The sequence below is a fragment of the Mercenaria mercenaria genome, chromosome 12 (genome assembly GCF_021730395.1).
Source record: "Mercenaria mercenaria strain notata chromosome 12, MADL_Memer_1, whole genome shotgun sequence".
NCBI lineage: Eukaryota > Metazoa > Mollusca > Bivalvia > Venerida > Veneridae > Mercenaria > Mercenaria mercenaria.
In genome coordinates this window covers 20,194,955-20,221,528 of record NC_069372.1, presented here as the reverse complement: position 1 = coordinate 20,221,528, position 26,574 = coordinate 20,194,955, and the positions used below count along the sequence as shown (strand labels likewise).

At 36.4% G+C, this 26,574-nt stretch overlaps 1 protein-coding gene across 3 annotated transcripts in view; it reads right to left on the bottom strand.

Moving 5' to 3' along the window:
• Nucleotides 1–26,574, bottom strand: part of LOC128547257 (PHD finger protein 11-like) — a 59,089-nt gene that overhangs the window by 30,433 nt on the left and 2,082 nt on the right. For 2 of the 3 annotated variants that reach the window (XM_053519367.1, XM_053519369.1), the window contains exons 2-6: nt 26,321–26,516; nt 21,716–21,841; nt 21,233–21,328; nt 20,509–20,681; nt 11,342–11,391 (exon numbers count right to left, since the gene is read on the bottom strand). In XM_053519367.1, the coding sequence (XP_053375342.1) occupies nt 11,342–11,391; nt 20,509–20,681; nt 21,233–21,328; nt 21,716–21,841; nt 26,321–26,350 (475 nt within the window). In that variant the 5' untranslated portion in view covers nt 26,351–26,516. The remainder of the gene's footprint in view (nt 1–11,341; nt 11,392–20,508; nt 20,682–21,232; nt 21,329–21,715; nt 21,842–26,320; nt 26,517–26,574) is intronic. The other variant, XM_053519368.1, reaches the window with a different exon arrangement.

The window sequence follows — 26,574 nt, the reverse complement described above, 5'->3', positions numbered from 1 at the left end:
GTAGATATGTGTACGAGGTTTCGGGTTGTTCTACAAGTGTGTAAAACTAAAAATATGACATTCATTACTTTTGTTTCTTTTTACAGTAATTGTTTTCAAATTATTTCTAATCTCGGTACTGGCAGTATGAATATAAAGTAAAAAAAGTAGTCAAGCATCGGGAGCAGCACAAAAGTTACCCGAATAAATTTGTTTTACATACTTGTAAAAAAAATTGTTAGCCGACCAAATTGAAGAAAACAGTCCAGAAGAGAAAGAAAATCGACCTTAACTCAATTGGCTTGAACTAGACTATGTCACAGGGCTAATTTAATCAGCAATCCCGGCGTAGGTTCCTTATTCTTTATTTTCCGTAATATAAAAAGCCACAGCATCTGGTGAATTAACAAAAGATTATCAGATAAATTCAAAATAATTTGAATTCTTGTTTAATGTTTTCCTATCTTACTCGTGAGAGAAGAAAGACTGCACTCTGGGTCGAAGGATTTTGGCGGTGAAAAGTGCAAAGAGGATAAAAAGAACAGACCAATGTATATCTTTCTCTCATTCTATCTCTCATTCAAACATGTAAGACAAACAAGACGATTGGACAAACATGACAAGTGTTCACAAAACTGCACCGACAAACACACGGATGAATTGCCTCGGGAACTTCCGTTAATATCCGTGATATTACGTACATTACCGAGAAGTCCCGATTCAATTAAGTAGCAGACGATACAACATAATAAAAACCTGACGGACACTATCGGAAATTTGGCGCATGCACGAGGGTTAAGTATTATTTTCCCGCTCTGGAAAAGACTTAATGCACGGCGCATGTTACTATTAAAGATAAAACAGTATAAACAAGCAATTCGATGAATTGGTATCCCCCGCCGAAAGGGTTTGTGGTGAGGAATGGCAAAAAGATATATCCGGCAAAAAGTTAAGGATGTTAATAAGAAGCAAATAATTTCATTAGTCAAAATCAATTTAACAGAAAACAAATGTTTAATTAAAGAGTACACAATAAATGTATGATACTTTGATCCGGACTAAAGAATTTATTTTGAATGGGATATGCTTACTGTAATAAGCTTAGCTTTTAGAATTAAATGCAGTTAATTGAAATGTGAGCTTGAAGTTTAACTGGAATGAAATATTGTCTTTGAGTGGTTTGGCACCAGGTGTTGCTGTTTTACATGTACATTTGAACTTAAAAGATCAGATGTCCTTAAGAGAACACAGATAAGATATCTTGAACATGGCTGAGGGCAAGGTTTGTGCTGTCACAACTTAACATGTTGAAGGTTTGAACATTTAAAAAAAAAAAAAAAAGGATGGAAATATATGTATATATTTATTTTTTTAGGGGGTGGGGGTGCAGGGGAACGGGAGAGGAAACAAAATTTCACATGCCGATTATAAATATTGATAGAAAATTAAAAATGAAAAAAAAAAAGGTAAAAGGGTGAAGTTGGAGTGCGGGGGGGGGGGGGGGGGGGGGGGGTGGCAGAGGATGCATGATCAGTGGTGGGCATGACTGGATGGAGAAGTGAGGTGGGGGAGTAGTACAACTTGGAAGGTTTGAAAAAAATCTAAAATAAATGAAAAAAAAAAAATTGGGAGGGGGGTGGGGAGTGGGGTTGGGAGGGGGAGGGGGTGTGACCAAGGCAAGTGGGTGACCAGGTGTGGGTGCGCAACTTCACATGTTTATAATAAATGTTCACAGAAAAGAATGAAAGAAATTTAATGAAATTCTGCCAAATGGTAAGTTTGTTATGTACAAATATGTGGATTTTTAGACAAAGGGCAATAACTCTGAAGTTACAAAAAGAAATCCGTACAAAATTGTCTGTGCACAACCACATTATAGTGCTCTAAATTCTGTTAAAGTTTCATAGTTCTAGGTCAAATATATCAAAAGTTATGATGCAGAAATTGGCATATCTATAGATCTATAGTACCCTATATAGTTAACACTAGAAACTTCTAAGGGCCATAACCCTGGTGTTACTTGGGCAATCTGTCTGAAACTTGATGGGCCCCATAACCTCATAGTGGTGAACATGTATATGAAGTTTGTTTGAAAAAAATCTAAAATAAGGAATGAATTTTTTTTTTTTTTTTTTTTTTTGTGGGGGGGGGGGTGTCGGGGGATAGGGGGGGGTAGGTGTGTGATCAAGGTAAGGGGGCGAACAGGTGTGGGTACACAACTTCACATGTTTACAATAAATGTTCATGGAAAAGAATGAAAGAAATTTAATGAAATTCTACAAAATGGTAAGTTTGTTACGTACAAATATGTGGATTTTTATACAATTAAAGGGCAATAACACTTAATTTACAAATAAATCCAAATGAAATTGTGTGTACACAACCACATTATGGTGATCTAAATTCTGTTTAAGTTTCATAGTTCTAGGTCAAACATATCAAAAGTTATGATGCAGAAATTGCCATATTTATAGTACCCTATATAGTTAACACTAGAAACTTCTAAGGGCCATAACTCTGGTGTTACTTGGGCAATCTGACTGAAACTTGACGGGCCGCAAGAACTCATTGTGGTGAACAAGTATATGAAGTTTTAAATAAATATTCCCAACCATTTCCTAGATATGGCTCCGGACGGACGGACGGAAAGACGGAAGGACGGACGGACGGACGGACAACGCCAAAACTATATCCCTCCGACTTTCGTCGGGGGATAAAAATACTACCCGTGACAATGTTAAAGATAAAAACGTACATTATTCCGTTCTTGTGTCAATGTTCACCACCGTATTAGACATTTACGAATTAAGTCTACGTGGACTGTGAACACCTAAGACGATCGATTTTTCAAGGGGACCGTCTCAACATGATAATTTTAATTTATGTGTGGTAGGAAAACATTCCAATAATGATGGTAAGGTATGGCTTATTATGTTACCGCACAGGATGAGATTTGGATTTGTCTGTCCGTCTGTCTGTTCGCCAGAGATGTGTTTTGTTATGCATATCGCAAAAAGTATTTGATCTAGCGTCATAACACTTTCCCGAAAGGTTCTTCAATATTATAAGTTGCGCATCTGCGACAAAGTTGAAAAGATGAGCTTATCTGTTCGCAATGTATCCGTATTCCATCGTCGTCGTCGTCCGAAATGAAAATAAATCTTAAAGCCCTGCTCCCGTCCTACCTTTTAACCTTGAATTGTCACTGAAAAAGCAAGAAAACCCTGACTATGAACAGTGACACTTGTTAAAATAGAGTCTATTTTATATAAAATTCTATATGAAATACCTGTGGTTTTGCGTGCTAAAGTGTGGCACGTGGCCGTTTACTGTTACCTATTGTAATCATGGGTTGCATACACAACAAATAACTTGAATAGCCGGGGAGCAGGGCTTTAACTGGGTTAGCTGGGATCAAAATGTAGGTCAGCAGGTAAAACATTGTGAAAACTGTAGAAAACGTAATATCTTGCGTCTCCATTCCTTTGTTGTTATTATACGCCCGAAGGAACGTATTTTGGTGTTCGTCTGACCGTCTGTCTGTCTGTCTGTCTGTGTGTCCGTCTTAGGGGTCAAAGGTCTATAACTTTGTTTCGAGTGCGATGTGTAACTCTTAAACTGCTTGAAGGATTAAAAAAAACTTGGCACAAATGTTTACCACATTGAGACGACGTGCAGAGCACATAACTCGCTTCAAGGTAAAGGTCACACTTAGAAGTTAAAGGTCACATGACTTTGTTTTGTATTCATTTTGCTTTGCATTGCGGTGCTCTTGTTTTTATTTGGCAGATTCTTTTTTGTGTTCACTTACAATATTTTTTATTGAATTACTTCCCTTTTATGTTACTAGAAATAGGTTATTTTATAACTTTTTTATTATTAGCCGTAGGTAAAAACCGAAACCACTTTTCTTTGGTACAACATGGATGGTACCTGCAAAGTTAAGGTGTATTTTGACACATCTGTACCTGTTAATAATTTTAGTGGACTAAGAGTTTTTCGGGGAATTTCTTCCCTCTGTTGTCATTTTCCTTAGGACTTCAATAGTAAAGTTCTTTAAATTTTGCTCCCGTCCTCTGATATTTGACTTTATCAAAACCTTTGGGGGCCTCCGTGGCCGAGTGATTAAGGTTGCTGACTTCAAATCACTTGCCCCTCATCGATGTGGTTTCGAGCCTCACTCGGGGCGTTGAATTCTTCATGTGAGGAAGCCATCCAGCTGGCTTACGGAAGGTCGGTGGTTCTACCCAGGTGCCCGCTCGTGATGAAATAATGCACGGAGGGGCACCTGGGGGTCTTCCTCCACCATTAAAGCTGGAAAGTCGCAATATGACCTATCATGTGTCGGTGCGACGTTATATAAAAAAAATATCAAAAACTTTTACCAAAAATTCTAAGTTAAAAAGGGACATAACTCTGTCAAAATTCAAATCACAGTTATGAGGATTGTTTTTCCTGGTGTAGACTTCGAAAGTAAATAACTATTTTAAATTTAAAGTCAATAGCTTTGATAGTAACAGAGACATTTGACTTTATCAAAAACTTTAACCAAAAATTCTAATTTAAAAGGGGGAATTATTCTGTCAAAATTCAAATCAGAGTTATAGGGATTGTTTCTCCCGGTGTAGACTTTGATAGTAAATAAGTATTTTAAGTTTCAAGTCAATAGCTTTGATAGTAACGGAGATTTGACTTTATCAAAAACTATAACCAAAAATGCTAAATTAGAAAGGGGCATTATTCTGTAAAAATTCTGTCAGAGTTATGGGGATTGTTCTTCCTTGTGTAGACTTTGATAGTAAATAAGTATTTTAAGTTTCAAGTCAATAGCTTTGACAGTAACAGAGATAGTTGACTTTATCAACAATTTTAACCAACGGAGACGCCGACGCCGACGCCAGAGCGAATGCAATAGCTCTACTTTTTCTTCGAAAAGTCGAGCTAAAAACAGGCACATCCAAATTTTATATCACCCACCGCATAGTGTTGATATAATAACTCAAACCCTATTGCCGTGATAAACTCTTTTTCATATCGCGCATAATATAATTAAACTATATGTTGAGACGGTCCCCTTGAAAAATCTATCGCCTTAGGTGTCCACAGTCCACGTAGACTTAATCCGTAAATGTCTATTAACGGCGACTCTCGTGCAAGACCCATGCTCATACGCCGCATGCCAATATCAGATAAAGATCCAAGGATAGAAAAGGACACAAAACAATTTTTTTGATTACAGGGTAGATCTTGCTACACGAGATGGCGTTTCACGCAAAAGACGTGCTTCTAGGATTGAGAATTGTCTCCCCTGCACCAACTTTTTAAATAAGAAAGGCCTTGTAAAATGTTAAAATGTATAGAATTGTTTTTTATATCGGTAATGCTTCAAGAACAATAATACAGTTTAAATTTATGTTGTTTTTTTTTTTAATTCAAGCTTTTCTTACATTTGAATTTTGTTTTGCCAAAAAAATTAATATGTTGTATAATTTGCTGTTTTTAATTTATACAGTACATGTGCAAGGAACGTTGAGCACTGACATTTATCTGTTTGCCTGTTACACATTTGTAAAATGACCAGCGTTGTCAAAGTGTTATATGTATTATATTTAGTTACAAGTACGGAATATCTATCTATGTCTCATATATAGATATGTATACAAACGGCAAAGCACATATTTATGTATCCGACATGCCTGAAATATCCATTGCAATGCTCTGCTGTAATGCTGTTTACAGTGTGCATCACGGCATGTTCTAAATTGTCTCTAGCCATGTTTCTGATGATGTTGTTGCTTTTAAAAATACTCTTAATATGTTGAAAACAAAGTTCTACGGGGTTCAGATGGGGAGAATACGTTGGTAAAAATACGTATTCAATAAGCCAGCAACAATGCGCTCAGCGTTGCCATGATGAATTGGACTGTTGTCAACAATGACAATATCACCCGGTTTCAATGCGAAATCCCCGTCATTAGTTGTAGCGTTCAGAGCTTGCATGAAGAAGTCGACAAATCTATCCGTGTCATTCGGTCCATTTACTATGTTACCGTATGACACACCGGCTGCACCTGTAAAATAGTGATATTAACAATTTTATTATTATTATTATTATCATTATTATTTACAACAATAATGTGTATATATAGGACTGTCCGCTTATTTCTGTTTTCTTTCGTTCCTGCTTTTGAACCGATGGTTGGGGAAACGATCTTCTATACAACAACAGTAATATATCAATTAAACAAATAAATAGGTTAAAATAAATATATTACACCGTATGGAACGGTGCTAATGACTGACTATTAAGGCTGTGAAAACAAAGACCACTTTTGGGAAGAAGCAAACACCGTAATCTTTGTTGATAGGTGGCCTTTAATGGAGAATCTGGGTTCTATTCTACTTGCCCCTGCGTCGGCGTCGGCGGGAGCTTTCTTGGTTAAAGTTTTAAAGCAACCTTTGTTACTATTGCTTACTAGAACTTACTCTTACTTCATATAAACATTGTCCAGCATACAAAGTATATGCAGGAGCTGGGCCCATTATACCCAAGGTCAAGGTCACATAGTTACACCTAGAAGCTTCGTTTATAGACATAATTTGTTACTTTAAAGGATAACAACTTAAATTAAAACTATTTCTTTATAATCATTATCTGCATGTATGGTAACAATCCCCATAACTCTTAATTGCATTCTTGATAGAAATGTGACCCTTTCATACTTTAAGTTTTTTGGCAATCTCCGCTTTCTGGATGTAACTTTAGTACAATTTAAGACTTGAAACTTAAAATGTATCTTTATCATCATCATCTGCATGTGTGGTGGCAATCCCAATATCTCTGATTTGTATTTTTAACATATTACGCTCCTTTTACATTGTTTTTCAAGTTGATCCTTAAGTTCATTTTTTTCTGTCAAATCGCCGAATAGCGGATCGCGCTGTTTTACGGACAGCTCTTGTAATATAAAATTGCCGTATAATTAAAGACTAAAATTTGCAAAAAAAAATCACATGTAAAACAATTATTATTATGCCAAACATCTTTATTTTACTGTGTGCAGTCATCTAAGTTATAAAACGTTTGGTTGAATTTTATTGTGGCTTAATTGCGTTATAAATCAGTAACTTTCGCTTATCGGTGTTTGTGTCAACGCTGGTCCTAAAAGGTAATTACTATACATTTTTATCATGTTTTATATGGAAATGAATGGAAATGTCCATATTACATAAAAAAATCAGTCTTACAAATTACCTTCGAAACAGCTGATTACTTTATTGCACAACAAAGAAGGAGCAATAAGCTGCATAAATGATAAAACCATCCATTTCGTTTCGTAGAAGGCAATTATAATTCAATTGTGTGATAGACTATGATTGACTTACGTTTGTCATAAATTTAGAACGGTTATTTCAACATATCCTTTCAAGTACTGTAATAATCAGAAAATTCTACATGTAGGCTTTTATTTCATTAACTGGCATTGAAATCATCAAATAACTAGTAAACTTACCTATCATCAGGTTCAAGGTTATATTCCGTGTACGCCTAGGTTTGTTTACTTCGATGGCGCGTTCTCCCTTAGGTGCTCGACCATACCTTGGACTGCATACATCGGGTAGTGCGAACCCACACTCGTCGAAGTATTTCAGACGCCTGTAGTCAGTTCTACGAAGAACTCGTAGAAAAGTTTCTGTATATAAAACGTTTGCGTCATTAAATCTATCAGCCGCAGGTCGCACTAAACGTTTTCGTGTCATACGTGTTGTAAGTAAACGAGAGACACCATATTTTGAGATGGAAATATTAGACATTTCTTCTAACCGCTGCTGAATTTCGCCGAGCGTCATTGATGATTGTTGAGCGATAAGATAATATATAAATCGATGATGTTCTTCATTAGTCTTTTTTACTGACCAACCGGCACGTTTAAGAGGTTTAACACTTCTTGTCTGACAAAAGCGCTGCCAGATAGATTTCACTGTGTTTTTATGTATTCCTAAATTACTGCATACTTTTGCACAGGTACCTCGCGGCATCGTTCCGTCAGTCTCATTGCCGCCATTTCCCTTGATTTTATTAATAATCAAGTTTCTGAAGTCATTGCTATACCAATTCCTGTGCATTTTCTGGTAAGTTTGTACACTATATCACAAAAACACACACACAAAGCGCGCGCTCAAACACAATCTTTGAAATGTCAACGTAACAAGACGGAAAGGCCCATGTCCAGTTATACCTACTAGTTGCGTAAATTGATCTTATCTCGTATTGGAAAAAAGTTAAAAGGGCGGAGTTACCTGAATAGACGAGGTCCAAAAATAGCTTCAGCTTCGTCGCTTTTGTGACGAAAAGATAACACTCTATCGATTTAAAATAAGGCGAACGGGCAATTTGATCTGCAAACAGTAGTAAGAGGCGAAAAGGTGATGAAAAGCTAGCAAAGCAAATTAAATCAACAAGGCGAGTAGTAACAACAGCAATGAAACGTGGTATAGCTTGTGAACCACAGACAGCCAAAAGTTATGCTGAAGTCTGTAAAAACCGTGTAAACCTTTACCCTTGCGGTGTTGTAGTGATTTTTTTTGGCACCCTGGTTAGCTGCAAGTCCAGACAGGAAGGTCTATGACCCAACAAGAAATCCACCATTTGGGCTGTTGGAAATCTAATGCCCTCAAGTTACAAGTGTTTTAGAGGTCGCATGTTTAAAAAATGATGTAACAGGACAATTAGCTTTAAACAGAAATCATGATTAATACTTTCAAGTGTTGGCACAGTTAGCTTGTACGGGTCTAGAATGGTGTGACTTTTTTGTTTGGACAGAAAATGATCATCATATGGAAACAGTTTACTTTAACCAGGATGTCTGGAATACAGTGAAAAACAAAGTAGACAAATTCTATTTCAACCATTTTATTTGACAAGTCAGTTCGATTTCCAGGCATTAACAATTGGGCCTTTAAAATTAGAAATGAGGCAAGCTACAGTCCAAAGCTGGTTTGCCGATCCCAGTAGTGACAATGGAACAGGAACATCAAACAGATGATACTCTTTAGTTCTCCTATTCATTTGTTGGATATGAATTCTTAATTTTGCAATTTGTTCTGTTTTCTTTATTTCATGTTGTGTAAATTGCCTCTTCGAACTTAAAAATGGTGGAATATTTAAAGTTGCTTGTTTTTCATTCAAAAGATTTTTGATTGTAAATCATTTGTCGGCCATCACGTCATCTCCTGGCTCGATGAGATCCAGTAAACCAGACAGTCTAGTGATTTCTACATCCGATATGCATCCTGTAAACAATGATGACAGAGATGTTACTGCTCCATGAGGTGCAATCCCAAGAAGGCATTTAAGAGTGCAAGCACTTTTATATGTTGAATACATCTGGGAATTTAGTACAAGAGAAGAGCGCTGTTGTGTTTTAATTTCCGTGCAGTCTATTATAATCCTAGTATTGGGGTATACATCCTTAAAACACTGTGGTATATTTGCATTTACAACTTCCCTTGAAAGATATAATTGTATTCTTCCCAGAGTCAAATATAGGTAGTATATAACAATATATATATAACAACTTTTCGACTCACTGTTTGAATTGTAGAATTAAAACGTACATTCAAATCTTGTTCTAAGAGACCAACCCTCAACCTACACAAAAACATAAAAAATTCGTCAATTAACAACGCGCTTCTTTTCCTTCCTGCAAGACTAATGGTTTCTCCTGGTTCATAGTATTTACTCAACATATTCCTTGCTGATGGTTCAATACACTGAAAAAATGTTACGAACATCATGTATGAAGAAAATCCTGTATAAAACTGAATCATAGTGTCATCATTTGAAAACCGATTAACATTGAAACGTTCAAGTTTCAGGTGGCTTTCTAAAGCAGCACATTCATAATTTTTCTGGTTCAACTGATCCTTTAATTTTGATATTTCTTCTTCTTGTTCTACATTGAGTGGAACTGCAGTCAATGTTTCTTCTCCACTCGTAGATGGTTCTGTCGAACTTGTCATTGTTTCACATTATTGTCTGAAAATAAAATAATTGATACATGTAAGGTGTTTTAAAAGAATTTGAAAAAAAACTCCTCATTTCATATCTGAAAGCTTAAAACACTGAAGTACAATACAAAACAGAATGGATGACAAGAAAATGGTGAAGCACTAATTTAATTATTTTTCAATTATAAGTACCATTTAGATTTAGGCCTTGGAGGTGTTACTAGTGTTCTTTTTAAAATTCTTCTTGGTACTGTGTCATCTGTCCATTCGAAAGTGCTAGTTACTGCATCCTTCTTAAGCTTTTTAAGGGGTGTTCAGCCTGTATAATCCTCCTTTTTGAAGTGTTTTGAACAAACAACTTTGGACTTTGAGACATGTTTAAAAAAAAGAAATCCATGGTATCAAGAATAAATACGGTAAAATCTTTATGTTGGAAATGTAAATTTCTAAACATACAATTTACTTTTTTTTAGGTTTATAACTTTTTAAAATTAAATCTTATTCTTTTTTTTTTCTCATTGCAATTTTATTTGACTGCAAAATTTCATTTAATGAAATAAAAGATGCATAATAATAAACAATATGGTACATACCTGGAAATTAGGACCCACATCTCGTCTGATTTTAACCACCCAATTCTTTTTGATTCCTTCATCTTTTGGAAATTTATGAAAGCTTAGATTGAAATCATATCTGCCATTTGAACTGCACTTTGGAACACAACAATGGTAATTGTTGTTTTTGATAAATTTCTCTATCTGATTGATAACAGTATTCTCACTGGAAGTAGCCATATTGATCTGAGATAATGTTTAGTTTAGTTTAATCATATTTTATTGCATATTTTCATTATATAAAATAATATACACATATCTAATACAGAAGTATGAAAATAGCAAATGGGTTGGACTTTAAGTTATGCCAACATTATAAGCAGCCCTTCCCACTGCGTCAAATAATTGTAGATTAAACTAATGGCGGTTATTATAATTTAAAGAAATGAGGAAAACACATAGAAAAATGTTTCAATTACACAAACAAAAAAGAAAACAAAAAGTGGAAACAAAAAAGGGAAAAATGATTATACAAAAACTATGGTTGTACTTCTGTTACAATGCCACCAACGCGACCGACCGCAACTTCCTCCCCCCCACCCCATCTAAGCCTGACATTGGAATGTAAACTATGCATATAATTTGAGAAGGGGCTATTGTCATTAAGTATTGTTTACTGTTTCCCATCTTGTAACAACCTTATAGACCAATCATCTCATCAAAGTATGTTAATAAGCAGAAGAATTCTACATAATATTATTTATTACAATAGTAAAAATTAAAACAAATAAATTTACCAATCAGATTTTTTCTGTGTCTATTTTCATGATCTTGGCAGCAGAAAACACTGAAACAAAGACATATCTGTCATCTAACTTCTGGCTGATATTCCTCATGGCACTTTTTTGGCAGAATCATTTCATGAGCATCACTTCTGCCTAACTCGCACAATGAATGTAATTTTCTAAACAAGACGGTCATGAAGGCCCTGTATCGCTCACCTGACCTATTGACCTAAAGATCAACAAGATTAACATTCTGACCAAGTTTCATTAAGATATGGTCATAAATGTGGCCTCTAAAGTGTTAACTAGCTATTCCTTTGATTTGACCCCGTGACCTAGTTTTTGACCCGACATGACCCAGATTCGAACTTGACCTAAAGATCATCAAGATTAACATTCTGACTAAGTTTCATGAAGATACAGTTATAAATGTGGCCTCTAGGGTGTTAACAAGCTTTTCCTTTGATATGACCTAGTGACCTAGTTTTTGATCCCATCTAACCCAGATTTAAACTTGACCTAAAGATCATCAAGATTAACATTCTGACCAAGTTTCATTAAGATATGGTCATAAATGTGGCCTCTACAGTGTTAACTAGCTTTTCCTTTGATTTGACCTGTGACCTAGTTTTTGATCCGACATGACCCAGATTCAAATTTATCCTAAAGATCATCAAGATTAACATTCTCACTAAGTTTCGTGAAGATACAGTCATAAATATGGCCTCTAGAGTGTTAACAAGCTTTTCCTTTGATTTGACTTGGTGACCTAGTTTTTGACCCCACCTAACCCAGATTTGAACTTGAGCTATAGATTATCAAGATTAACATTTTGACTAAGTTTCATTAAGATAAGGTCATAAATGTGGCCTCTACAGTGTAAACTAGCTTTTCCTTTGATTTGACCTGGTGACCTAGTTTTTATCCTACATAACCCAGATTCAAATTGGACCTTAAGATCATCAATATTAACATTCTGACCAAGTTTCATGAAGATACAGTCATAAATGCGGTCTCTACAGTGTTAACAAGTTTTTCCTTTGATTTGACCTGGTGACCTAGTTTTTGAACCCAGATAATCCAATATTGAACACGTCTAAGATTTTATTAAGGGTAACATTCTGACCAAGTTTCATTAAGATCGGGCCAAAAATGTGACCTCTAGAGTTTTAACAAGCTTTTCATTTGATTTGACCTGGTGACCTAGTTTTTGACCCCAGATGACCCAATATCAACTCCTCCAAGATTTTATTGAGGGTAACATTCTGACCAAGTTTCATTAAGATTGGGCCAAAATTGTGACCTCTAGAGTGTTAACAATCTTTTCCTTTGATTTGATCCGGTGACCTAGTCTTTCATCCCGGATAACCCAATATCGAACTCGTCCAAGATTTTATTGAGGGTAACATTCTGACCAAGTTTCATAAGGATTGGGTCAAAATTGTGACTTCTAGAGTGTTAACAAGCTTTTCCTTTGATTTGACCTGGTGACCTAGTTTTTGACCCCAGATGACCCAATATCGAACTCGTCCAAGATTTTATTGAGGGTAACATTTTGACCAAGTTTCATTAAGATTGGACCAAAAATGTGACCTCTAGAGTGTTAACAGTCAAATTGTTGACGACGGACGGACGGACGGACGGACGGACGACGGACACAGGGCGATCACTAAAGCTCACCTTTGAGCACTTCGTGCTCAGGTGAGCTAAAATACATAAAATGTGTTCTCTTTCTTTGCCTGCAAACACCATGATACATTACTCTTCTAGCTAAACAACTGTCGGGAGGACATCAACACCCAAAATATTCAAATGCCTTGTCTCTAAGAAATATCAAACAAATGAATACTAGTAAACAAGATTATCATTGACCCTAAAGCGCTCACCTGTGTAAAAGGCTTCAAGCAAGTGTGTTTGTATAACGTAATGGTACAAGTACAGAGTTAGGTTTATATGCAATGATATATGATCTAGAACAGCGTCTGGGAAACAGGATGTGAATACATGGGGCCATGTTTAATGACAAATCAAAATAATTTCCACAAATTTCAAGTATATTCTTAGTAGTATGTCACATAAGGAGTATTTGCATGAAATTATTTTAAAATCGGGTCAGCAGTTTCATACAATATTTTTTGTTTAGTTTCCACTATATACATATAGGGAAAAGTGACCATGCCCTCTGGCCATTTTTATTAACAAATCAAAATGATTTGAACACTCTTGGTAGAAGGTCATACAAGGACCATTTGTTATGAAAATATTTTAAAATCAGGCCAGCAGTTTTACACAGGAAGATTTTTAAAGTTGCCACCATATATATATTGGGAAACTGACCACATCCTCTGGCGGTCATGTTTTGAAATGAATCGGAATAATCTTTACATTCTTGGTCAAACAAGGACCATTTGTGTAAATGTATTTAACAAGAGGGTCATTGACCCTAAAGCTCTCACCTGTGTACAAGGCTTCAAGTGTGTTTGTAAAAGTACAGAGTTAGGTTTTTTCTATGTTAGCCTATATTATATATATGTCACACATATTTTTGAACCTAGGGCAATAATTTGAACAAATACAGTAAAAATTAAAAATCTGATATCACACGCCCAATATTAAGGCCAATTATCGATTTTCAAAGTTTCGAATATAAACACCTATAGTAAGTACATGTCAGACCGGGGCGTGGCCATGTTTTTACCTTAGGGCAATAATTTGGACAAGTATGGTAGAGAGTCAAACCCTTACATCACATGCCAAATATCAGAACTCTAGAGAAAAGGGTTTTTAAAGTCTGAAAGCTTAAAACCTTTTTCTACCTAAAGGACCCATATGCGCAATGAACCGGAACCATTTGAACAACTTTGTAAGAGGGCTACCCAGAGATCATTTGTTTAAAGTTTCATCAAAATCCATTCAGTGGTTTTGGAGGAAAAACTTTTGATGAAAAGTGCCCAGGCCCCCTGGCGGTCATGTTTCTTGACGAATCTGTACAATTTGAGCAAACTTGGTAGGGGGTCACACAAGGACCATTTGTGTAAAATTATTTTAAAATCGGGACAGCAGTTTCACACAAAAAGATTTTTTTTAATTTCCACTATATACATATAGGAAAACGTGACCACGCCCCTGGCGGCCATGTTTTCTGAGGAAAAGGTATAATTTGAACTATCTTGGTAGCGGGTCACACAAGGATCATTTGTGTAAAATTTATCAAAAAATGGGCCAGCAGTTTCACACAAGAAACTTTTTAAAGATTCAACTATATACATATAAAGAAAGTAACCACGCCCTATGGTGGCCATGTTTTTTGACGAATCGGTATGATTTGAACAAACTTGTTAGAGTGTCACACAAGGACCATTTGTGTCAAATTATTCTAAAATCGGGCCAGCAGCTTCACACAAGAAGATTTTAAAAGTTTCCACTATATACATATAGGAAAAAGTGACCATGCCCTCTGGCGGCCATGTTTTTTTGACAAATCAAAATAATTTGAAAAATCTTGGTAGAGGGTCACACAAGGACCATTTGTGTCAAATTATTTTAAATCGGGCCAGCAGTTTCACACAAGAAGATTTTTAAAGTTTCCACAGCCCCCTGGCGGCCATATTTTTTGACGAATCTAAATAATTCGAACAAGAGCTCGTAGAACACGAAATGCCCCCCTTGATGCATTCACTAATTGCACAAGGAACAGAAAATATTTGCTCACTGTAAACAGGGGTTCTACTATTCTGGTTCAATAAGACCTTGACCTTTGACCTATTTATCTCAAATTCAACAGGGGTCATTTGCTAATCATAATCAACTTCCCTATTAATTTTCGTGATCCTAGGCCAAGGCGTTCTCAAGTTATCGACCGGAAAGGGTTTAACTGTTCCGGGTCAATATGACCTTGACATTTGGCTTACTGACCTCAAAATCTATAGGGGTCATGGTTACTGGTTATGACCAATCTCTCTATCAAAGTTCATGATCGAAGGCCCAAGCGTTCTCAAGTAAGCATCCGAAACGGTTTAACTGTCTGGGTCAATGTAACCTTGACCTTTGACCTACTGATCTCAAAATCAATAGGGGTCATCTGCTGGTAATGCCCATCCACCATATCAACTTTCACGATCCTAGGTCCAAGCACTCTTGAGTTATCATCCGGACACCGTTTAACATTTCCGGGTCACTGTGACCTTGATCTTTGACCTACTGACCTCAAAATCAATAGGGATTATCTGCTGGTCATAGTTAATCTTCCTATCAACTTTGATATGATCCTAGGCCCAAGCATTTTTGAGTTATCATCTGGAAACCGTTTAACTGTTCGGGTCACTGTGACCTTGACCTTTGACAAACTGACCTCAAAATCTATAGTGGTCATCTGCTGGTCATGCTGGTCATGAATAATCTCTCTTTTAACTATTATGATCCTTGGCTCAACCGTTCTTGAGTTTTCGTCCTGAAACCGTTTAATTGTTCCTGGCCAATGTGACCTTGAACTTTGACTTAATGACCTCAAATTCAATAGTGGTCATCTGCTGGTCATGACCAACCTCTCTATCAATTTTTCTGATCTTTGACCTACTGATCTCAAAATCAATAGGGTTCTTCTGCTGGTAAAAACCAACCTCCCTATCAGCTTTCACGATCCTAGGCCCAAGCACTCTTGAGTTATAATCCAGAAACCGTTTAACTGTTCCGGGTCACTGTGACCTTGATCTTTGACCTACTGACCTCAAAATCAAGAAGGATCATCTGCTGGTCATAAACAATCTCCTTATCAACTTTGATGATCTTAAGCCCAAACATTCTTGAGTTATCATCCGGAAACCGTTTAACTGTTCTGGGTCATTGTGACTTTGACCTTTGACATACTGACCTCAAAATCAATAGGGATCATCTGCTGGTGATGGTCAAACTCCCTATCAACTTTTATGATCATAAGCCCAAGGGTTCTTGAGTTATCATCCGGAAACGGATTGGTCTACATACCGACCGACCGATCGACAGACCGACCGACATCTGCAAAAGAATATACCCCTCCTTCTTTGAAGGGGAGTAGGAGCTTAAAAATCTTGGTAGAGGGTCATACAAAGAACAATTGTGTCTAATTATTTTTATATCGGGCAATCAGTTTCACACAAGAAGATTATAAAAGTTTCCACTGTATACATATATAAAGTGACCACGCCCACTGGCGGTCATGTTTTTAAAGGAAACGGTATACTTTGAACAAAATTGGTAAAGGGTGACATAGGGGCCATTTGTATGAAATTATTTCAAAATCGGACCATCGGTTAGGAGGAGATGTCGTTTAAAGATTTTTTCTTTTTTTAGCTCTGGCGGCCCCTATGTGCAACCAAGCGAAACCGTTTGAACACTTTTGGTAGAGAACTATCCACGCTAAGTTTCATTACAATCCTTTTACCGGTTTTGGAGGAGATGTCTTTTAAACACAACTGCTGACGACAGACGGACGCAGTAGTTTCACACAAAATGATCTTTAAAGTTTCCACTAGCGGCCCCTATGTAAAAACAAGCGCAACTTTGGTAGAAGACCACCCAGTGTACATCAAAGCCAAGTTTCATCAAAATACATTTAGTATTTTTGCAGGAGATGCTGTTTAAAGAAAATTGTTGACTACAGATGGACGGACGCACGCATCACAACAGACACAGTGTGACCACAATAGTGCTCAGGTGGGCTAAAAAAGGGGGCAACCTGAGTCATCACAGTAAACAACAAGAGCAGTAAGTAAGACAGTTATTGCTCAACTATTTGAATTGTTGTCCCAGAATCAGGAATATTACCTTAAATGTTAAAATATCTATTTTAATAATAATTTAGTTCCAACCCAGTATCAGCGTTAGTTTTGGAGTAGTAACTTGCATGCAAAATTTTATCCAGAAATTTTAAGCTCAAAGTTAAGGGGACGTAACTTGGCAAAATGTCAGAGTTATAGGACTTGGCGCTATCACCTATTTTTACAACCCCGACGACACATGTGAAGTTTCAATTCAATATCTGAATTTGTTTGGAGATAGTAACTTGCACGCAAAACTTTAACCAGGATATTCTAGTCCAAAAGGGGGCATAATTTGGCCAAAAATATATGTCAGAGTTATGGGACTTACCCAGTGAGATTGACCTAGAAAAAGAAAAAATAAGTTTCAAAGCTATATGCCTTTAAGTAATATCTATATGCACTTGCATGAAAAACTTTAACCAGGATTTTCTAAGTCCAAAAGGGGACAAAATGCACATGCGAGTTATGGGACTTAACACTATCACCTAGTTTTATAACTAGACACATGTGAAGTTTCAATTCAATATCTGCATTAGTTTTGGAGATAGTAACTTGCATGCAAAACTTTAACCAGGATTTTCTAAGTCCAAAAGAGGGCATAATTTGCCCAAAATACATATCAGAGTTTTGGGACTTGACCCAGTGAGTTTGGAATTTGACCTAGAAAATGAAAATAATAATTTTCAAAGCTATATGCCTTTAAGTAATAGCTATATGTACCTGCGCGCAAATATTTAACTAATCCAAAAGTGGGCATAATTTAGCCAAAATGCATATCAGAGTTAGAATTATGGGTATCGATGCTGTCACCTACTTTTATAACACATGTGAAGTTCAATTCAATAACTGCATTAGTTCACGAGATAATAACTTGCATGTAAAACTTATCCAGGATTTTCTAGTCCAAAAGGGGGCATAATTTGGCCAAAATACATGTCAGATTATGGGACTTAACCGAGTGAGGCTGGTAATTGACCTAGAAAAAGAAAAAATAAGTTTCGAAGTTATATGAATTCAAATGATAGCTGCATGCAAAACTTTAAACAAGGTGAGACGCCGACGCCAAGGTGAGTAGAATAGCTAGACCATTCTAGAACCTAAACAATACCAGCTAGAATATCACTGTGACAAAGTATGTGAAGTTTCAATTCATTCCCAAAAGTGATTACTGAGATACAGCTTAACCAAAACTGCAAAGTAAAAAAGGTGCATAACTGCAAAAAAGCAAACGAGTTATGGAATCTGTGCTCTGCATTGTATGTCAGATCATCAAAATAACAAGTGTCAGTGATTCAAGTAATTTTTTGACACTGGGGATGATTACCTCCCCTTTGAAAGCATGTGGGTAAATTGCAATTTATGAAAAAAAAATTGTGGGTAACTGTGATGTTTTTAAACTATGTGCTAGTCAATGGTGAAGTTTTGTACATTAACATCAATTTTTGTAGCCCATACATGTTAAACTTTGCTCGCTTTGCAAATTCACATTTCACAAAATTCTTTATCGCTACTGACATTAAGTAATTTAAACAGGTCATATTTCAATTGCTTTTTTGATGGGTTTAACATTACACTGACAAAATTATATCTGAGCAAAACTTCCAACTAGACCATTGAAGAATGCATAAAAATATATTGTATTTAAAAAGGTAAGCTAATGAATTTTAAACATCGTTTTATTGACCTGAACGCCTACACAAATATCGGTAAAATAATTTTTACTTTTGCGAAAATCCCGTGCTTGGCTGTGCACATGCAAATCGTGATTTTGTCATGTGTATTCTTAAATTTTGGTTGAATTTAATTTTTGTTATGTGTCTCAAGAAGCCTGGCGTTTTATGTAAGCAAAAACCAGGAAACATCTTAAATAAACTGAATATGCCTCGGATGCGACTCGATGAAAGGGCTGTAGTAATGATGAAAGCAGGAATTTCACGTCAGGTAAGCATTGTGATTCATGTTACAGTTGTCAATTGTCAATCTTTGAAAGAAAGTTCTCTAATATCATTACACAAGAAAACAATTATTCAGAAGTGACATTCCATACGCTTTCTGCTTTATTCCAGGTGGACACGATCATAAACAGGCATGTGTCAACCATTCCTGCTTCCGACATTCCTATAGCATGCTCCGATGCATATTCAGTTTATTTCAGATGTTTTCTTGTTTTTTGCTTACAAAAAACGCCAGGCATCTCGAGACACACAACAAAAATTAAATTAAACCAAATAATAAGAGTAATAAGAATATAAAAGACAAAATCACAATTTGCTCGTGCACAGCCAAGCACGGGGTTTTTCGAAAAAGCAAAAATTATTTTACCGATATTAATGTAGACATTCAGGTCAATAAATCAATGTTTAAAATTCATTAGCTTACCTTTTAAAATAAAAAAAGATATCTACATTCTTCAAGGGCCTAGCTGGAAGTTTTGCTCAGTATAGGTCATAATTATGGCAACTTTCTAGCTTTTCATGGTGAATGAAGACTCCAGGTGCCCATCCGGGCATTATTTTGTCATGATAGGGTACCGGGATAGAACCACCGACCTTCAGTCGAAGCTGGATGGCTTCCTCATATGAAGAATTGTATGCCCCTTGTGAGGCTCGAACCAACATTCATGAGGGTCACATACAGGTAATTGCAGTCAGCCACCTTAACCACACAGCCACAGAGGCCCCTGCAAAATGTTGCAGAAAGTAAATACAGATGATTGCCAACCGCACTTAAAAAATGTAATAAGAATCAATGCAACAGAGCATGTATTCCAAACAGGTTTACATTTTGTGCAACTGAAAAATGATTGTTACAAAGTTGCATTGAAATAGTTTGTATAGCAGTCCAAGAGTTTCTGGAAAATAAAATTAGCTGTTCAGCTTGCATTTTGCATTTTCTGTATGTGCAAAAATTGTACTCTACAAAGAAAATAAAAAGTGTGTAATCTAGTAATGTTTGTGTGTAAAGTATGCAAGTATGCAGCTTATATGGAGCGACAATGTGTGTTAAGTTTCAATTCATTCCCTGATACAGATACTGGGGTACCAGAATACATACATATACACAACCAGATTAGGACGCAGATGCCAACAAAAGTGCAATAGCTGTACCCGTTCTTTGAAGTTGAGCTAAATACAAATGGGTTGAGAAATCTTCCCTTCCCCAGATTTTCCCAGAATTGGACGATGGCAATTGGTTGCCATTCTGTAGATTGACAATATTTACATTATTATTGATAATCTGACATTAAAGAAAAGAACAGTTTGCCAGTACAAATTAGTTATGAATATCAAGCATTACCAACAACAAACTATCTCCTATTTTGTGTATCAAACTGCAAAATAAAAACAACAGACTCACAGTAAATATTGCAAAGCTACAAACCTGTACAAAATTACACCTTTTTCTCCTGCTACTCTGTATTGCTTGACCACAGTTCTTGGGTTCATTGAGACACACAGATAGTGGAAAGTCTTCCTACAGAACTCCCAAGCACAAACAGATGTGGCACCATTTTTATGTTTTTTACTCTTGTCTGCCTTACATATTGCACAAATCTGAAATATACCCACATACTTTGTTAAATTTCTTTTTATAAAAGTAAAACTGTACCCATGTAAGTCAAGTCTTGTTGGACATTGAATGTGAGGATTTATTTATTTATTTATTTGAGTTTTACGGCGCACCAACACAGTATAGCTTAAATGGCGCCAAATAGGACTACAAAATTTGGTTCCACATCTCATTCACATCGAAATAAAAATATGAGGTATGGAATCAAAATTTGCATACCTGCTGGAATCACAGAGTTACTGCAAAACCAAGTGTTAAGACCCTATTAGTCGCCTCTTACGAATGTGAGGAAGTTGTCAGCTCCCTTGTGAAAGTTTGGTGCTTCTGCCAAGGTGCCTGATCCAGTCTGAAGTAATGCCTGAGGGGCATTTCTGGCCATTATCCAGCTTAAACATAGCCATAGTAAGAGATACAAATTTAGACCAAACAAAATACAAAACTGCTTCAGAAAATCAGCTAGCAAATAATGGCAGATACTGCTAAATGGTAACCTATGAATAAAAGTATCCTGTGAAAAAAACATGTATATCCATACCAGTGTACTTCCTCTCTCGATTTCCTTCATGACTGCCTGTTTTTGAAAGCCACCAAAACTGTCTGTCTTAAACTTGACCCAATTTGCTGAATATTGCTGCAATTCAAACAAGTTTCATTTAACGCAGGGATATAAACGAGCTATTTTTATTTAGGGGCCCAGATTGTCAAAAATAAATTTTTAACATTAGCTATTTGGGCATTTTCTCCAACAATATAGGGGCCCCGCCCAAAATCTAGGGGCCATGGGCTACTGGGCCCCTGCTAATTTATATCCCTGTAACTTTTGACCAAAATGAAAAAAAAAATAGGATGTTTGACTTATTCGTATTACAGATCATTTTAAGAATTAGTGCTTCCTTGGCTCTTGCTTTATCTTAGAGGGAGTTGCATTAGATTCCCTTCTCATTAAGTTTAGATTGACACTTAACAATGGTTACAAATTCATCTATAGCATACACTGTACTAGACCATAGCAACATACCATACACTTTTGATGAGCACACACAGCCTTTCCATCTATTTTATCTTTATGCAAGGTACCACAAACAGACTCATGTTCCTCTCCAGTATGGCAAAAGCCACACTTATTCTCTTCCATCATGTCAATCTGAAATACACAATGTATCATTATATAATTTTATTTTGACTAGGAAGTTTACAAGTTTTACAAGAAAATTGTGCTTAAATTATAACAGAGATATGTCATGACAGCTTTATAACAGTGCATCGCCAAGTAGACAAAACTTTTCTGTGTGCCCAAAATAGCTGGAATTTACAATGGCTAATGCAAAATACCTATTACAATTAGCGACCAATTTTAATTTGTATATGCTGTTTCTTTTGGAATTTTGTTGTCATAACCCTGTGATCCGAAAGACAGGCTAACTTACACATTGTTTGCACAATTAAATTATGAGTAAAACAAGAGCTGTCACTATTAGTGACAAATGTCCCAGAAGCATGCCAAAGAATGCTACAGTTGTCTGCGCAAACAGAATATGCCAGAATAGTTTAGGTATGAATCATTTTGTGACCTTGACCTTGACCTGAGAGACCCAGGTCATAAGCGCGACACACCTTCTCAATATTGTTATCATTTGTGTCAAATTATTTTCAACCTCCTTGATAAATGGCAGAGTTGTGGACCAGACAAGAAACAGACCATGTTTGCCTTTTACATCTAAGTTTGACTTTGACCTTGGAGCTAGGGGTCTGGGTGTTGCGTATGACACATCATCTCAATATAGGGTGGCCCGTTGTGTTGTTATGGGAAACATTTATGCCAAATAATTTTAAAATCCCTTCATCGATGGCAGAGTAATGGACCGGACAAGAAACAGACCATGTTAACCTTTGACTTCTAAGTGTGACCTTGAACTTGGGTAGGGGTCTGGATCTTGCGCATGACACGTCGTCTCAATATGGGGAACATTTATGCCAAGTAATTTTAAAATCCCTTGATGAATGGCAGAGTTATGGACCGGCGCACGACACGTCGTCTCATTATGGTAAACATTTATTATATTTATGCTAAGAAACTAGTGACAACAATAATAGAAAGATATTTTTCAGAAACCAGACAAGCTAAAAAAGGTTTCCAGAACCGTACATCTATTTTTCACTTTGGAAACAAAAAGTAGAAATAGAGTTATGCCTCTTTCTCATAATTCCGAGCCTTCTCATTGATCCGAGCCTTTGAAAAATTTATACATGCAATCATTTTCCTATTTCTAAATTTTTATGCATGTTATGGCAACCCTGTAACAGTTGAAAATAAGTAAAAAGACGTTTAATATTTTTAAGATGTTTGCACCGCATACTTAAGAACTTTATGTATATTTTTCACTTAGTGAAGGGCCAAAATTCTGGCCTAGCCGAGTACAATCCCAAAGAGAACACCTGATGCAACTCTTCATAGGCTATAAGACAATCCTCTATTGTTTTTTGAATCTAGGTCAAGTACATTTTGACATACATGCAGCACAAACTTTTATCATTTTTTACTAGGTCAAGGGCCAAAACTCAAGCAAAGTGAAAAACACAGGTGCACAAATTCACATGCTAGATAATATTCCTACATGATTTCATGACTCTATGATAATTTTTAAGTAATATGCAACACAATCACTTTATGTGTATTTTTCACTAAGTCAAGGACCATAACTCCAATCTGGCTGAGTGAAATTCCAAACAGAACACCAGGTGTGCAACTTCATATGCTATATAACAATCTCCTAATGTTTTATAACTCTAAATCAAACACATTTTGAGATACAAGTGACACAAACTAGAATCCCATTTATGCATATTTATAACATGGGCCATAACTCTGGCCTGACTCATAAGATTCCAGAACAAAATCCCACGTGCTGAATATATCCCTATGTAATATACTTTTTAAGATATGTGCGACACAACTTTTATGCCTTTTTATGCATAGTCTTTTACTAAGTCATAACTCTGGTCTGACTGTGTGAGATCCAAATTAAAATCCCTGGTACACTGCTTCTTGTGCTGAATAACAATCCTATGAGGTTTGATGACTCTGGGTCAAATACTTTTTGAGATACGAATGATAAAATTTCGAAGGACGGACGGACAAGAACAACTCTAAGTGCCCCCCGAAAAGTACTTTTTCAAAGAAGTTCTTAATTTTTGAGAGCTAGTACAAATAATCACAAGTCTTGATTCAACGAGTCGGAGCATTTGCACTTTAGCGGTCAGGCTTGTCTTTTGTTTATATTTTTTTAATTTTTTTTAAATTTCAAGCAAAACAAATCCCAATTCAAAGCCAAATAAAATCCGAGAAAAACAGCAAATACGACGAAAATTGAGTATGAAAAACGGTAGTACAATCGGATACATTCGGCAATCGTCGTTTCTATTTATCCGCGCAACTGTCTTATAGAAATAGATCGGTATTAACAACAACAAAGGTAACATTAATTAGCTCATGAAGCAGAGCAAATTGCCAGTTGCTGTACCGGCCACATATTATCTCATCAATGAGTTAGAAAATTCATTTCACTGTCCTCCAGTAATGCATGCATTCATTCAAGTTGGACTCCTTACCTGATGAAAGACTACTGTTTCAAGAATATAAAAGTCCCTGAAATTGATCTTTAAACTATCGTATCACACTGAGTTACATTTAATTAAACATATACAAAAATCAAGAGCACCGCTATGTGGAGCAATATACGCCCGAAGGTATGACTTTTGACCCCTAAGTGTGACCTTGACCTTGAAGCAAGCCATCCGAAACATGCGCTTTGCACGGCGCTCATATGGTGAACATTTGTGCCAAGTTTCTTTAAAAATCTTGCAAGCATTTCAAGAATTACAGAGCGGACACGAAACAAACACATATGACCTTTGACCCCCTAAGTGTGACCTTGACCTTGAAGCGAGCCATCCAGAACATGCGCTCTGCATGTCATCTTGATGTGGTGAACATTTCTGTCAAGTTTCTTTGAAATCCCACAAGGGGTTCAAGAGTTACAGAGCGGACAGACGGACACCGGCGTCATAACATAATACGTCCCTTCGGGCGTATAAAAATCAGTAACTGTGTTCATATTGGCTTTAACAGGTATGGATATTGAAATTTGTACTTTTTCCTAATTTTGGCAAAAATGCCGCGAAAATTCCCAATTCCACAGGTATGGGTTATGTTCCCAAAATGATCAGAAAAAAAACCCTGGCCGTCCCTACAATAATAGTAGTTTATAAATGTCTTATAAACTAAAAGTTATAAGCGGTAACTTTATTTTTAGATGAATATGTTTGGGGGCTGCTGCCCCACACCCCAGCTTTTACCCCTACACCTAAACTTGCTGCGCATGCGCATAGTGAACTTCCGGAACCGCTTAAGGTAGCAGGGTACTCTTGGATTCGAACATTTTGGGTACGGCCAGGCTTACATGTAGCGAGTCGTTATGTTGTACTTTTCTAATGTGCAAAATCAGGGTGGCCATTTTATAAATTGTGTGCATGCTTTGTGCTTTTAATTAATGACAAAATCAGGACTCTCATACAAGAATACAGAAAGTTATCAAAACGAAAGTTGTACCCCACCCATTAAAAATAACACGCCAAAATAATCAATTTTGCACTTTTTGAACAGCCAGCAATGATCCCGTTGCAGGAACAATGTCCAATTCTCAATTCAATAGGCCCTACTGAACTATAGGATATGAATGGAATGTTGGCCTAGCCATCCCGTTTTTTTTTTTTTTGTTTTTTTTTCACAAAATAGCAAAAATGTACCTGAGCATGGAACTCTCAAATGTACGGTGCCCCTAAAGTGACATGTTACACACTTTTTTTCCAATTAGGTAATGTGAGACTTTTTTTATTTCGTTTAAACGAAATAACTTATTTCGTTTAAACGAAATCATTTCGTTTAAACGAAATAAAAAAAAGTCTCACATTACGTAATTGGAAAAAAAGTGTGTAACATGTCACTTTAGGGGCACCGTACAAATGACTCATCGATTCCTACAAAGCTAGGCAACAGTTAGTTTTACAACTGTAATCAGAATTTTACATGTATCAGCTGTTTACATTTTCTAAAGAATAAACAATCATTATCTCTCACTGTAATATACAGACATCAAAAATCACGTAGTTCTAATTATTACAAACATTGACGGGGGCCAAAATTCGAAGTGTGCCCTGCTACCTAAACAAAAGTGCATTCTACCACAACCTTGCCCAACGAAAAAGCATCAAGATGTTTCAGAGGTTGAGGGTCATCATGTTAAGCTTGGATTGTTCACTGACAACACTTAGAAATTTTCTTCTTGGGTATTTTTGAAATTTAAATGTTGGAGTATTAAAATGTAGCAAAATATCTTATGCAAATAAAATCTATTATTAAGGGCTGAAATACCAGTAAAGGAGCTGGAATAACAAGAAAAGGGCATATTTTCGAATATGCAGTTTGTATAGAAATGTAATAAATAATTTAATAAATTAAAAATAAATTGATTGATTAAAAAAACACCAAATCATGGTATCTTATCACACCTAATATTACTTTTGCTGGCGGCTCGCCTCGGCAAGACAGGCGATAAGATCTTACTATGAAAACTAGCCAAAACGCTACGATCATCGAAGATCATCAACGACCATCCCTGCCAGCCAGTACATCATCCCAGCCCAGATTCACACCAGATCCTCCCACTCCAAGAAATTCTGCCAGCCGTCTACATCAACATCGTACTTCAAGAACTCCTTCATGCCTGCCGATGTTGCAGCTCGGCCTCTGACTTGGTATCCTTCAAGTACAAGCAGGGGCTGTCATTACTCTCATTCTAGTCCGTAGGGGTCCAGTTA